The sequence below is a fragment of the Micromesistius poutassou genome (assembly GCF_964030765.1).
Source record: "Micromesistius poutassou genome assembly, contig: SCAFFOLD_5621, whole genome shotgun sequence".
NCBI lineage: Eukaryota > Metazoa > Chordata > Actinopteri > Gadiformes > Gadidae > Micromesistius > Micromesistius poutassou.
Genome location: NW_028178606.1, coordinates 1 through 15,166, shown reverse-complemented (window position 1 = coordinate 15,166; position 15,166 = coordinate 1). Strand labels below are relative to the sequence as shown.

General features: G+C 47.7%; 1 protein-coding gene across 1 annotated transcript; it reads right to left on the bottom strand.

Annotated features, from left to right (window-relative positions):
• Positions 1-811: 811 nt before the first annotated feature.
• LOC311373534 (carboxypeptidase Z-like) lies at positions 812-12,699 on the bottom strand. Its single transcript, XM_084490281.1, has 13 exons — positions 12,462-12,699; positions 11,949-11,984; positions 11,754-11,805; positions 10,416-10,738; positions 9,429-9,644; positions 8,784-9,022; positions 6,011-6,172; positions 5,290-5,448; positions 4,756-4,891; positions 4,401-4,540; positions 3,558-3,657; positions 2,504-2,649; positions 812-1,790 (listed from the first exon to the last, which is right to left on the bottom strand). The coding sequence occupies exons 1-13, from the start codon at positions 12,547-12,549 to the stop codon at positions 1,587-1,589; spliced, it is 2,001 nt and encodes a 666-aa protein (XP_084346407.1). The 5' UTR covers positions 12,550-12,699; the 3' UTR covers positions 812-1,586.
• Positions 12,700-15,166: the final 2,467 nt, after the last annotated feature.

The following is a 15,166-nucleotide window of genomic DNA, read 5'->3' as shown; positions in this document are numbered from 1 at the left end:
CTGTACAATTAGATCAGGGGGCCCTTTGCTTTAGTAGAAAATTAAGTTTCCCCCCATCCACAGCAAATAGAAAATTGCACTTATTACATTCAATGTCATTTAAAGAAATGCAAAATATATGTAATTTGTGTTAAAACACACACACGTGTGTGCGCACACACACACACACACACACACACACACACACACACACACACACACACACACACACATCCATCATCCATTATGAGAAAACACTTAACATTTACTTTAATAGTCTATTATGTTGTTTGAGTTGGATCCTTTGTGCAGGAGCCTTGCACACTTCTCCCTGGCTGGCCTGGGCTTCTCTGCTGCTTACTTCTGCTTCATTGATGATGCATAACTAGTATTAAAGTATTAAATGCCCAGTGCATACTAGCATACAGCTATTATTCAAATAGTGCGGGTTTAGAAGAAAAAAGTCCTTAAAAGTACCACGTTATGCATTTGAAGGAACAATGTGTCTCTTCAGCAAAAAACTATTTGATCTTATACATGTAAGCGTTTGTGCGTTTGTGTGTGTGTGTGTGTGTGAGCGTGTGTAGGAATGCATGCGTGTGTATGTGCGTGAATGCACGCGTGTGTATCCGTGTGTTTGCGTGCATGTATAGTCTTGGTCACAAAATATGTTCTTTAGCACCATCTTGTGACTAAACAGTTCAACTGCCTCAATAACAAAAAAATAATTGTCGAGTTAAATGATGAACATCATTTATCATGACCATCATTTATTTGAACAAGAAACACAGGTGACATGAGCCACAATGGAAAACATTTAATTTCAGTGTTTTGCATTCAGAAATGTCAGATAATATTAGTGATAATATATTTGACAGGTAGTGGTACTTGGACGTGACCTTGCATATATTACCCAGACACATAGCTAAGGACGTGACCTATGAAGAAGAAGATTTAAACCCAAAGCAAAGTGGTTGGAAATCCTAAGCCATCCTAAGAAACCACAGCGTAACCTGCTGTCAGGGAATGTTACGAAAGGCGACTACATGGCAAAGACAAGCTGCACAGAAAGACACTTAGACAAACCATTTCACTCCAGAGACAGAGGTACAACAGTCTGAGGACAATACACCACCTGTACAGAAAGCAGCACGACCGAAAACCAAGCCTAAGTGATCAGCTCATCATTGTCTTTGTCGTCGATCAGACGTTTGGAGTAAAAAAGAGAAACAACTGCGATGTGTGTGACGGCGATGCTATTGACAAAACACAAATGATGAATCTTTTATAAATAATTCTACAGGGTACTAATTCATTCATTTCCAAGTGATGCTTTTAATGCAACAGCAAACGTAAAAAAAAAACAGAGCTAAAGCCAAGGTTTCAGATTGGAATTATATTTAGCCTGTTTCCCATTCTGCCAGGGAAGCACATGGGACCACTACCCCACCGCCGTGATACATGTAGCCTGTAATGGCTCCCTCTCCCTCGCTTCAATAGCAAATATCCGTTCCTCCTCCATTACCGGTCAGTCCTACAATGCTACATTAGCGTTAAGCGTTTCCCTCTCTCTCTCTCTCTCTCTCTCTCTGGTCGGGGGCTGGTGTCTAGACGTTACGCAGCAGCCACGTCGGGGGGGAGAAGGAGAACTGGGAGAAGTAGTTCCACCACCAGGGCTTCTCCTGGCGCTCCAGGCTCGGCTCGCCGCGCTCCACCACGCTGTAGCTCTCAAACTGGTTGTAGGGGTCAAAACGCTCCCAAGAGTCGGCCATCGGGAAGAGATGGTCATCGATGTCTGGCTCCAGCGGAACCTGATGGAGGAGGGGGGAGGGGGGGGAGGGGGGGAGGGCGAGGAGGGGAGGAGGGAGGGATGAGGGGAGGAGGGGAGGAGGGGAGGGGAGGAGGAAGGGAGGAGGGAAGAGATAGTAGGGGAGGAGTAAGGGAGGAGGGGAGGAGGGAGGGAAGGAGGAGGGGAGGGGGGAAGGGAGGGAGAAGGAAGGGGGAAGGATGGAGAAAGGAGAGAGGGAGGAAGGAGGAGGAAGAGGGGGAGGGAGGAGGGGAGGAGGGAAGAGGGAAGAGGAGGGAGGAGGAGGGAGGAGAAGGGGAAGGAGGAGGCACAGAGGAGGGGAGGGAGGAGGGAGGAGGGAGGACACATAAAGGAAAGGAAGGAAGGAATAGGAACAAGGTTGTAGACGAGGATGCTGATGAGGACAGCAGTGATGCTGAACGATCACGTCATCCCTTTGATTCAAATTGAGAGACTTTCTCATATCCTTCTACTCCACCGAAGATATTGATTGTTGTAGATTGATTTAGAAAAGAAAACCACGGTGATTTGAGACACGGTTGAACGGGTTTCATGCACTTTAAATGACTCTGACCAAACTTGGCAGCAGCAGTAGATACAAAAAAAGTTACGAATAGACACGACCACCGCGACAACCACCTCAAGACACATCTAAGACTGTCTACGTCTAAACACCCACGTGCCGTACACAACACACGACACAGTGCATGAGTTCACCTTTTTCAGGACAAAGTCGACCACCCCGGCCTTGACCATGTTGTGGGGCAGGCGGACGCGCTTGGAGACCCGGGAGTAGCCCTTGGCCGTGGCCGTCAGGATGTGGGTCCCGGGGTTGAGGAGTCGCCAGTAGTCCCCGTCCTCCGCTGGAGGAAGTCACGTGACACCGGCGCGGAGATGAGGACCGAGGTCAATGGACTGCATTTATACAACGCTTTTCTAACCAGTGGCCGCTCAAAGGCGCTTTACAATAGTGCCTCACATTCACCCATTCATGCACACATTCACACATAGACGGCGGTGTGTCAGCCACGCAGGGCGACAGCCAGCTCAGTCAGGAGCAGTCAGGGTGAGGGCGTCTCGCTCAGGGGACACCTCGACACTCAGATAGGAGGAGCCGGGGATTGAACTAGCAACGTTCCGGTTACCAGCCGACACCGCTCTACCTCCTGAGCCACATGCCGCCCCTTGTAATGCGTAAACACTGGACCAAACTAGAAGAGAAGGCTGGAGAGGGTCAAGGGTGGAGATCTACACAACACAACACAACACAACTCATCCCGCAAGAGACTCAAGGCTCTCTTGTTCAGAGTTCACCTGGTCTCTGCATAGCCTCTCCCCTAACCCACCGCCCCTTCTCCTCCCTTACACTCCTAAAAGGCCCTCTTACGCAATTATTGTATGTTTGTACGTTTTGCCCCTTAAACATAGTACTTAGCACCGTGTAGCATCTTATCCTAGCTATCTCTGTTGTATACGGGGAATGGGTTAACCTAGTGATTGTTAGTGCTTGGCACTTGGTTCTATGAACATCCTTACTGTACCGACAGATAGATTGGTGTTTCTCTTTCGTTTGACAAATGTACTTATTGTAAGACCCTTTGGATATAAGCGTCTGCTTAACGCCCTGAATGTAAATGTAAATGGCACTCATTGCACGTGTATGAATACTGTGACCATACAGAGGAACCCAAGGTGAGGACAACCTCGGGTAGGATTCCCCCACGCAGGCGACTCTGTGACCTGGGGATGAGGAGGAGGAGGGCGCGTCTACCTGTGGTCACGTCCTTCCTGATTCCCCTGACGGAGATGGTGGCTCCTTTGATCCCATAGCCGTCCATGTCCCTCACCACTCCCTTAATCCCACGGTGGACCTGGGAGGAGGAGACACGTCTCAGTCACGCTGCTCAACCAAACTAATACCGGATGACTCACGCCTCGTTCACACTACCTCCGTCCGTCAACGGATGACTGAGGGCGTGTCTGACGTATGGGGGAGTAGTCTTTGTGGACGCAGCCTGCCTGCCAATCAAATCGCTGTCCACGTACAGGGGCAACACTCTCCTTGCGCTCTCCTTGCACCAGGCGTTATAAAGCCGGCTTTTTCCTGCGTCTTCCTGCTTGTTGTTGTTATTACTAAATGGATCCCGTAGTCACAAGGACAGTGTTGCCCCTGTACGTGTACCACAGCAATCGCCCAATTCTTAAATCCATTCTTAAATCCTCCGCTGCCGGCCGGCTTTTTGACATTTCCACGGCGGGTACACTAGTGTATTTACATAACCGCGATCTGATTGGCCGACGGACCCGTCGCTTCCCGAAAAGTTGAACATTTCTCAACTTTTGACGCAGGCCACGGCGCCCAAAGAACGGACGGACCCACAATGCATTTCGAGGGCGCCCCATGCAAAGTCAATGGGATGCGTCCGTTGACGGAGGTAGTGTGCAAGAGGCGTCAGTCTCAGTCACTCTGCTACACCAAACTAATACCTGATGACTCAGTCTCAGTCACGCTGCTAAACCAAACTAATACCTGACGACTCAGTTTCACTGTCACTGCTACTTGTTAAACCAAACTTATGCCGTTTAGCCTCGCAGACAAACAGAGAACCCTCACCGACTCCATGAAGCTGAGCAGGGCCTCCTTGTTGCGTTTCCACTCGGGGTACAGCTCTCCCTCCGAGGGGAACTTATCACAGCCCAGCTCCACCGTGATCTCCATACAGTTGGTGTGCAGGTAGTTGAAGTCCGACATGCCTGCGGCCAGGACAGAGGTTGAGAACGGGAACGCAAATCCATGGAGAACAACTTATTTTTAGGACACTTTGGCCCGCCAAAAATAATAATTTGCATAGAATTGTGTATGATGAGGTACGATTCATATTTCCAACAACAACAATCCTTCACGTCTCGGGTCTGAATGACTCTCAGGCATGTGCTGAGTGTCAGGGCTGATGTTTGGGGTCCCTCACCGCCTGCGAAGCTGTACCATAAAGCCCCGTTGATGATACCCCCGTTCCGGTAGAAGGAGGCGCCACAGCGGTCCGTGTCGTTGTTGGACATGGTGGTGTGGGAGTCTGCGTAGGTGCGGGCCAGGTGCTTGAAGGCCTGGCCATCACCACCATCACAGGGAGGGCAGTGGGAGGGAAGGGGAACGCAACAACATTGAGCCACAGCTACATGCATGTATTTAGTTTGCATTTTATTCAGAGGTAAGTACGTCCTGGTACTTAAAAACAGTACTTGAAGTTAGTCCTTGGCACTTGGTTCTATGAACATCCTTACTGTACCGACAGAGATATATTGTTGTTTCTCTTTCTTCTGACAAATGTACTTATTGTAAGTCGTTTTGGATAAAACCGTCCATATATAAATGCCCTAAATGTAAATGTAAAGTAATTATCGATCGAGTGTTTTTAGGATATTTGCCCCATCCAAACTGCCCACTTCTATCCAGCTGTGATACTTTCAGTATGTTCTAGAACAGATGTGTCTGCCCCGCCCACCTGTTCATCTGGGGTCGGGGAGAACATCCTCTCCTCTTGCGGGTGTCGCGAGAAGTCGAACGGGTACGAGATAACGAGCTCCCCGCCGTGGAGGCTGGCGGACTGAACGAAAGGAATGGCGCGGATCCACTTCATCACTGCGTAGGTCTCTGGCGCTACCTACCGGCCAGGGAGAGAATTACATGAACAGCAAAGTTGACTATTATTAGTTTGCGTTCCAGCATAATGATGCTTACCCCCACTGCTACCATTTAATAATAACAATAATTACGATAATATAATATTATATAATACAATATTACAATATTAAAATATTTTATTAATACTAGTAGTAATAATTATAATATAATTATAATAACATAATTATTTTATATTTTATAATTATAATAACAAAAACAGCAGCCACAGCACTATTCATATTAATATAGGTATAATAAAAGTAACAATGTTAAACATAGTGTGCCAAATAATAAAACATATAATAATGCATATTGCAACCTTGCGATATATATATATTGAAATAAAAACAACAATAATGATGATGATAACAAATTAATAATATTAATAATAATACAATATAATCTATACAACGTAACGGCTAATCACACTCACACCTGGTGGTATAATATGTCACCTTTAAATATAAAATATCTAATATGAACATTACTATATATTATTAAAAATACATAATCATCAGTCGGGAGCGGAGTGGCTTGGTCACCTTCCCGAACCAGAAGGAGTCGGGGATGGGGATGTGGTCGGTGCGGTAGTGTCGGCTGCGCCTGTTGCGGTACAGCACCGAGGTCAGGTCCGGAAAGTTCCGGTTCAGGTCGATGTTCTGAGCGTTGCCGCGTCCGTTGGTCCATCCGTTCAGTACGGGGCCCTGAGGAGGAGTTCAGCCAGCTAGCACTGTTAGCTCTGAGCTACATACCAGCTAGCCCTGTTAGCACTGAGCTACATACCAGCTAGCACTGTTAATGCAAAGCTACATATGCCAGCAAGCACTGTTAATACAGAGCTACATACGCCAGCAAGCACTGCTAATACAGAGCTACATATGCCAGCTAGCACTGCTAATACAGAGCTACATACGCCAGCTAGCACTGCTAATACAGAGCTACATACGCCAGCTAGCACTGCTAATACAGAGCTACATACGCCAGCTAGCACTGTTAATACAGAGCTACATACGCCAGCTAGCACTGCTAATACAGAGCTACATACGCCAGCTAGCACTGCTAATACAGAGCTACATACACCAGCTAGCACTGCTAATACAGAGCTACATACACCAGCTAGCACTGCTAATACAGAGCTACATACGCCAGCTAGCACTGCTAATACAGAGCTACATACGCCAGCTAGCACTGCTAATACAGAGCTACATACGCCAGCTAGCACTGCTAATACAGAGCTACATACACCAGCTAGCACTGCTAATACAGAGCTACATACGCCAGCTAGCACTGCTAATACAGAGCTACATGACAGCTAGCACTGTTAATACAGAGCTACACACGCCAGCTAGCACTGTTAATACAGAGCTACGTGACAGCTAGCACTGCTAATACAGAGCTACATGACAGCTAGCACTGTTAATACAGAGCTACATGACAGCTAGCACTGTTAATACAGAGCTACACACGCCAGCTAGCACTGCTAATACAGAGCTACATACACCAGCTAGCACTGCTAATACAGAGCTACATACACCAGCTAGCACTGCTAATACAGAGCTACATACACCAGCTAGCACTGCTAATACAGAGCTACATACACCAGCTAGCACTGCTAATACAGAGCTACATACGCCAGCTAGCACTGCTAATACAGAGCTACATACGCCAGCTAGCACTGCTAATACAGAGCTACATGACAGCTAGCACTGCTAATACAGAGCTACATGACAGCTAGCACTGTTAATACAGAGCTACACACGCCAGCTAGCACTGTTAATTGGTTATTTCATTTTAGGAAAACACATAAGAAATATCAATTCAGTATGAATATGGGTAAATTGAGGAGTTAAATGAATTGAGTAAAAATGTTAAGATGTTAAAGATGATGACCATGTATCCGATGTTGTATGTTAAGACACAACCTTACAAATGTGTAATACTGTACACATTCATTTAATGCCCAATCTATTTTACTATTATGCAAAGATAGATTATAAATATTTTTCCCATATTTTACATTCATAAAAATATGGCAAAAACAACTACTGCAAATCATTGGAAATACATTTGTCAAATATTTTAGACAAATGTATTTTTCTCTCAGTTGGATTATTCCATCTTCACACATTCACTTATTGCTTGAACAGTTCCTTAAAACTACCAAAGCAGTTGATTCAGAAACCCAGACAGACAGACCATGCATCATTGTCTATCAGTAGGCTAAACTAAATCAACATAGTGCATTGCATTGAGTTTGATGCAGTTTAACATAAATATTATAACTCATATTAGAAAAATATTCAGAGAATATTTTTTAAATTTTAGCATGCAATATCAAATGTACCTTGCAGTGCATTTAATATTGCTATGCAGCTGTCTTAAATATAAAAATATATGTGCATACCATGCACAGTCCATAATCTATCTGCATGCAGAGCTTCGCTAAGATGTGTGGGTAACATCTGAGGCACTTTTAAACATTGGAAGGTTATGTCAGTCTGGCATGATGTTGAATGAATAGGAAAGGAAAGGATAGGTGTAGGAAATTGAAAAGTCCCATTTGCACTTCATGCACTTCACCAAAAAGACCAGGAAATACCAACTGGAAAAACTAGTGATCGAAATGGCAAACCCGAGGGGATACAGCAGGGGGCGCTAGTGGCCACATTTCCTCAGACGGTTCGGTTGGATAAGGTCAGCTTCAGGGTTACGTTAGATTGGAGCTACCCGTTCATGCTGCTGATTTTGGCATGTAGATGAACTTATAGGGTCTACACGGTATAAGTCTACAATTTTAAAGCATTAGGCCTACATTATTATTAAAGAGGACCTAAAGAGATCCCTTCACAATATTATAAATTATCTGTGTCTACTAGTTATGACATAGTACCCATATGTCCTTCATCCATAATACTATATCATCAAATCATTCTTGATGTATTTTTAAAAATGGAAATTCTACCACCATTTCCCAACATTGACTTCCAACCGAGCCATAAGGCTACTCAATAATCTGCCCTCCTGAGACCTATTAATATATAATACAACCTAAGTACATAACAACCACCCCACGCCAAAGAACACAACCCCCTTTCCTTCCTCCACCTCAGCTCTCGTCTTAAGGAAACGGACCACCAGACAGACAGACAGACAGACAGGCAGACAGGCAGACAGACAGACAGGCAGACAGACAGGCAGACAGACAGACAGGCAGACAGAAAGACAGACCGAGAGACAGTAAGAACAGCCATGCGGGACAGAGGCGGATAATGGCAGGTTTATCTTTCTTTTTTCCTCAATCTTAACAGTATTTACTTCCTGCCGGGGGTTGAGCTCCGGGTCACTGCTGTCCTCTACCTCGGCGGCGGCCAGCTCGTATCCGTCGGGGTTCATGGAGGCCAGGATGTGGATGCGCGTGCTGTTGACCAGCGCCTGTACGCGCTCGTTGCCCAGTGAGTACTCGGAACACAGGTACTGGGCCAGGTAGATGAGCAGCTGGCGGCCCAGCACCTCGTTACCGTGCATGTTGCCCACCAGCTTGATCTCAGGCTCCACTGGGAGGGGGGGGGAGGAGAAGAGGAAGGTGAGGCAGACCACAATCAACCGAGTGCTCAACGGCAACACAAGAAGAAACATAACAACAATACATTTGTGAAGCCTATTCATATTTGTCAATAAATGTTTTGAAATTTGACTAGTAATCACTGGACATAGTAAGCTTTTACAACATATATTCTAAGTGACAAATAAAAACAAGTTTGGTTATTTTTGTTAAAATCTTTTTTTTTAACAAAAATAAGATTTTTCCAGAGACCCCCCACATTTAACTACTGAAGCTTTCAGGGGGTCTCAAGTGTCAATCAAGTGGTCCGGCCTCTTCATATCACACCCTGCTCATGTTTGAGGACCTCACTGTACATCAACAACAGCTGTTACCACGACGACTAGGACCAGACTCACTGAGCTCGTGTTGCCCGGGGTTACGGGAGAACTCGATGGCCAGCAGGTCGCGGCCCTCGCTGCTGCGGCCCAGGCTGTAGACCTGGGCGATCTGCGAGCACTTGGCGGCCGTGCGCTTCAGCACGCCGTACATCTGGGAGTTGGTGGCGTAGGTGAACTGGATGATGGTGCTGGGCTCCTCCGGGGACAGGCTGGCGAACGACTGCTCCTGTCTGGCTGGAAGAGGGAGGGAGGAGGGAGGAGGTGGAGGAGGTGGAGGAGGAGACACATGAGACAAGGTAAAGAGAGGAGGAGGAGACACATGAGACAAGGTAAAGAGAGGAGGAGGAGACACATGAGACAAGGTAAAGAGAGGAGGAGGAGACACATGAGACAAGGTAAAGAGAGGAGGAGGAGACACATGAGACAAGGTAAAGAGAGGAGGAGGAGACACATGAGACAAGGTAAAGAGAGGAGGAGGAGAAGACACATGAGACAAGGTAAAGAGAGGAGGAGGAGACACATGAGACAAGGTAAAGAGAGGAGGAGGAGACACATGAGACAAGGTAAAGAGAGGAGGAGGAGAAGACACATGAGCGAGGAGGAAGAAACAAAGTAAAGAGAGGAGGAGGAGGAGACAAGGTGAGGAGAGGAGGAGGAGGAGACAAGGTAAAGAGAGGAGGAGAAAAGACAAGGTAAGGAGAAGATACTATGTACAATTAGAACATTTGTCAGAAGAAAGAGAAACAACAATATATCTCTCTGTCAGTACAGTAGGATGTTCATAGAACCAAGTGCCAAGCACTAACCATCACTAGGTTAACCCATTCCCCGTATACTACAAAGATAGCGAGGATAAGATACTATTTTTATAAAAATTATTTATTAAAATAGCTACTATTTTTTTTTTGTGCCAGGGCGCAAAGGGGTGTGTGGGGGGGGGGGGGGGGGGTAAGGGGGGAGGCCATACAGATCTATTAGTCTGCACACCGGGTTAGGGTTAGTGACCTTTCAGGCCGGCGAGGGGGTCGTAGCAGCCCTCCTCCTTGCTGGCGAAGAAGCGGTCGCAGTCCAGGAAGTAGGGCCAGGCCATGTCGATGGACTCGAAGGCGTGGCCGCAGTGCCGGCGCAGCTCCTCGCACGTGCTGCGGCACGGCTTGACGGCGCGGTCGCCCTGGCAACGGGGGGCCAGCACGGAGCAGCCCACCAGCCGGATGTCGGGGGAGCACTCGCCGTTGAGCAGGCCGTGGACCACCGTCAGCAGGAGGTACTCCGCGCCGGACTCGGCGTCCAGCTGGGTGCGGTGGCCCAGGATGTTGGGGTAGATGGTCCTGTGAGGGGGGGAGGGGGGAGGGAGGGAGGGAGGGAGAGAGAGGGGGAGGAATTAGGGAGGCGTTAGGGAGGCATGTGGCCCGGGATGTTGGGGTAGATGGTCCTGTGAGGGGGGGGAGGGAGGGAGGGAGAGAGAGGGGGAGGAATTAGGGAGGCGTTAGGGAGGCATGTGGCCCGGGATGTTGGGGTAGATGGTCCTGTGAGGGGGGGAGGGGGGAGGGAGGCAGGGAGGGAGAGAGAGGGGGAGGAATTAGGGAGGCGTTAGGGAGGCATGTGGCCCGGGATGTTGGGGTAGATGGTCCTGAGGGGGGGAGGGAGGGAGGGAGGGAGGGAGAGAGAGGGGGAGGAATTAGGGAGGCGTTAGGGAGGCATGTGGCCCGGCATGTTGGGGTAGATGGTCCTGTGAGGGGGGGAGGGGGGAGGGAGGCAGGGAGGGAGAGAGAGGGGGAGGAATTAGGGAGGCGTTAGGGAGGCATGTGGCCCGGGATGTTGGGGTAGATGGTCCTGAGGGGGGGAGGGAGGGAGGGAGGGAGGGAGAGAGAGGGGGAGGAATTAGGGAGGCGTTAGGGAGGCATGTGGCCCGGGATGTTGGGGTAGATGGTCCTGAGGGGGGGAGGGAGGGAGGGAGGGGGAGGCATTAGGGCGGCATGTGGCTCAGGAGGTAGAGCAGGTTTGGATGGTCACCGGAGGGTTGCTAGTTCGATCCCCCGGCTCCTCCTGGCAGAGTGTCGAGGTGTCCCTGTGCAAGAAGCCGAATCCTAACTGCTCCTGACGAGCTGGCTGTCGCCTTAAATCGCTGACACCGCCGTCGGTGTGTGTATTTGTGCATGAATGGGTGAATTTGGAAGACAGCCTGTGACATGAGCAGACATAGCTCACTGTGTGTTGTTATTAGTGTGTATATCAGTGGGTGTGATGTGTTGTTAATAGTGTGTTATCAGTGGGTGTGGTGTGTTGTTATTAGTCTGTATATGAGTGTGTGTGTGTGTGTGTGGGGGGGGGGGGGGGACCCACCTGGAGTAGTCCATGTTATTGCAGTAGCCCAGGTTCAGCTCTGTGCATGTGGCTATGGGGAAAAAGGTTTCAATAGTTGGTTTACATTTACATTTACATTTAGGGAATTTAGCAGACGCTTTTATCCAAATCGACTTACTTTTGTCAGAGTGCATTTTTCAGAAGAAAGAGAAACAACATTTTAATAGAACCTACGTTTTTCTTCAACCGCTGCATTGTCACTGCACGGTCCTGTGAAATATAAAATAGCAAAAAAGTCGAATCAGTAGATCCAACATCTGTCCCTCATGCAGGGAGGAGAAGATCCGCTAGGGGGCGATAGATTCAAGCGTGGCAACAGCCAAGCTGGGCAGGGATAAGATAACTAACAACATACTTCGCGAACAGCTTTAGTGAGTCAATGGATGTAATACGTTAATACGTTCAACGTGTTCACAACAACATCTGAAAGCTGGTTTAAATTTTGACAAACACTGATTTTCGTCGTAAACGAAGATCAATGCATGACAGCGAGGCAACATGCGCCGTATCTAAACTCGAAATGTGTTCTAAAGTGTGTAATAAACGATGCATTCGTCTCATTCCAACACCTTTACTGCACAAAGCACCGGATATCAGACACATTATCGCCGTGCAAGTACCTACTAGTAAAGACTTTAAAAGTACTTTTTTTACAAACTCAGAATATTTTAAGATAGTTGACCTTACCCACGTTATCACCCGTCCCGCAGTGCTGCGGTGGGGCACACCAACACTGAGTGAGCGAAAGAAAGAGCACGATTTGTGCGAAATGCATGTTGCAGTATTACGCAGCCGAGCAGGGGTTTGTGATGTGGCACTGAGTCCAGTCTGCGTGTGGACCTCCAACTTCCCTCCTGCAATCAACCACCAGCGGTTACCTCGTTCCTTTGTTTTCGCGGAGCATCCCTTCACCGACAGATGTGTGGCCCTGCCGAGAATTATGGCTTTGAATCTGCAGCGATCATGTTACACAGCAAATGGGAACACTCGGGCCAGAGCGCTGGGGAGGGAAGGTTCTTGTCGAGGGTGGGATAAGCACGTTTATTTGAGTTTTGTTTGACGTCAATGGTGATCGTGGTTATGACTTTACGCATGAAACATACAAAAATAAAGAGTCCAATGAGACCAATTCCTTTAATACAAAAAAGCTATACTCATAACATGACTCAGGTAGTGTTTTTCAGAGCAGTGTGGAAAGAACACATTGCAACTGATTGCTTCAGATCCGATCTGATTGCTTCAGATCCGATTTAGTCCACTTCATATGTGGTTCTAGAGCATGTGAGGAACAGTCAGCAAGAAGATCAGATCTTCATTGAGCACCAAGCCCTGAAGCCTTTGTGGTTCCAGAGGCAAACCAGTTCATTCAGGCGGTGGCGTGCCAACACACAGCATGTACTTCAGTAAAAGACACATCATCATCATCATCACAGCCCCATTTGACCAGGGCTATCCTTCACACGTCACCGCGTTGTGCTGTGTCTCTGGCGTCAAACCAAACACCTAAGAAGGTGTCCACCCTTCAGAAGAATCTGCTCAGTCTTGGGGGACTCTGGTAGTCCCGTCCACGTCCGTCATGCTGCTGGCGCTGTGGGTGGAGAAGGAGTAGCGGTCCCGTCTCAGGATGCGGTGGCTGATGCTGACCAGGGCGGAGCGGTACTGCTGGCGGAGCAGCGAGTAGACGAAGGGGTCGCTGGCCGCCTTGGCGTAGGCCAGGCACTTGGTGGTGATGCCCCACGGACGGGGGACGTGGACCTGGGGCACCAGCTGGGTTATCCTGTGGACGGAGAAGGTAGAGAGCTGAAGGGCATGTGGCTCAGGAGGTAGAGCGGGTTGGCTGGTAACCGGAGGGTTGCTAGTTTGATCCCCGGCTCCTCCTCCTAGAAGAGAGTCGAGGTGTCCCCTGAGCGAGACGCCCCTCACCCTGACTGCTCCTGACTGAGCCGGCTGTCAGCCCTGCATGGTTGACTCCGCCGTCGGTGTGTGAATGTGTGAATGAATAAAGGCGTCAGCAAAATCCCCTGAATGTAAACAAATTGAAGACCTGGTTTGACTGTATCCTGTATATTTGGGTCATACACTGGTCCAGAGGTCTTCAACTTGATCCAGGCCACGGACCCCTGGGCTGATGTGACACAGTGATGGACCCCCCCATTACATATTGATTTGCTTCACCACCACAAGTTAATGATTATTGTTTGGTCGACCCAAACTCTAGTGACGTTCACTAACACACCAAAAGCTCAATAATTAATAAACACCCACCCACACACACACGTACGCATACACACACACACACACACACAAGATAACAACATGATCATAAAGTGCAGAGTGGTCTATAGTGTCATGCTTAGAAGTGACTCACTGGCTCAGCATCGTATACATGCATCATTACAATGTACATATTGAAATATTTGGAAGAAAAAAATGTCTGTGATCAAATCATTTCAGGGACCCCCCGCAGAACCTGTGTGGAACCACTAGGGGCCGTGAACCCCCTGTTGAAGGTATGTGCTTTAATGTATCATAGAACTTCTGGGGACTGACTGTGATTAGTTAATAGTAATGGTGTGGTGGGGTGGCTATTGAGGTCTTCAGCCTGTAAGGTCCTTCAGCAAGATGGCTGAAACCTCCTTAATTCCCTTCTGCTCTAGTCACCGTCCGATTGGATGAAAGCAAGAAAAGTGTGTCTGTGTATGTGTGTGCACATGTGCTTCTGTGTGTGTGTGTGTGTGTGTGTGTGTGTGTGTGCGTGCACACACGTGCACGTGTGTTCCAGTGTGTGTGTGTGTGTGTGTGTGTGTATGTGTGTGCATGCGTGTGTGTTTGTGTAAGGATACATGAATCCAATATCTAATGGGTATGTGTTTAATGTAAATCCCCATAGCAGGTACCTTGTTATGACATATGGAGCGAAGCAAACTATAAAAGACCCGATGAAGAGGCAGATCTTCTTAGAGGCACGATGACTCCTCTTCCTCTGTTCTGCCAGACATCTTTCTTTAACACTGTAGAGAGAGAGAGAGAGAGAGAGAGAGAGAGAGAGAGAGAGAGAGAGAGAGAGAGAGAGAGAGAGAGAGAGAGAGAGAGAGCGAGAGAGTGAGAAAGCTCCACCAATACTTGGACATAATATATCAACTGACATCCGACATGCAGATAATTTATAATTTTTATTTATTATTATCAACACTTTAAACAAACATTTTGTCACATTTATGTGTGTATTGAAGATGTTATAATGCAGATTGTTTTATTTTACATTTTTGAGGAGTTCTTCATGCAGACCCAGTGTTTCCCATAGATCGTAATTTTGTGTGGGTTTAAATTGCTGGAGTCAACTTGAGATGCTTGGTTTGAATTTGAGAGAAAAAAATATGCTATTTTTCTCT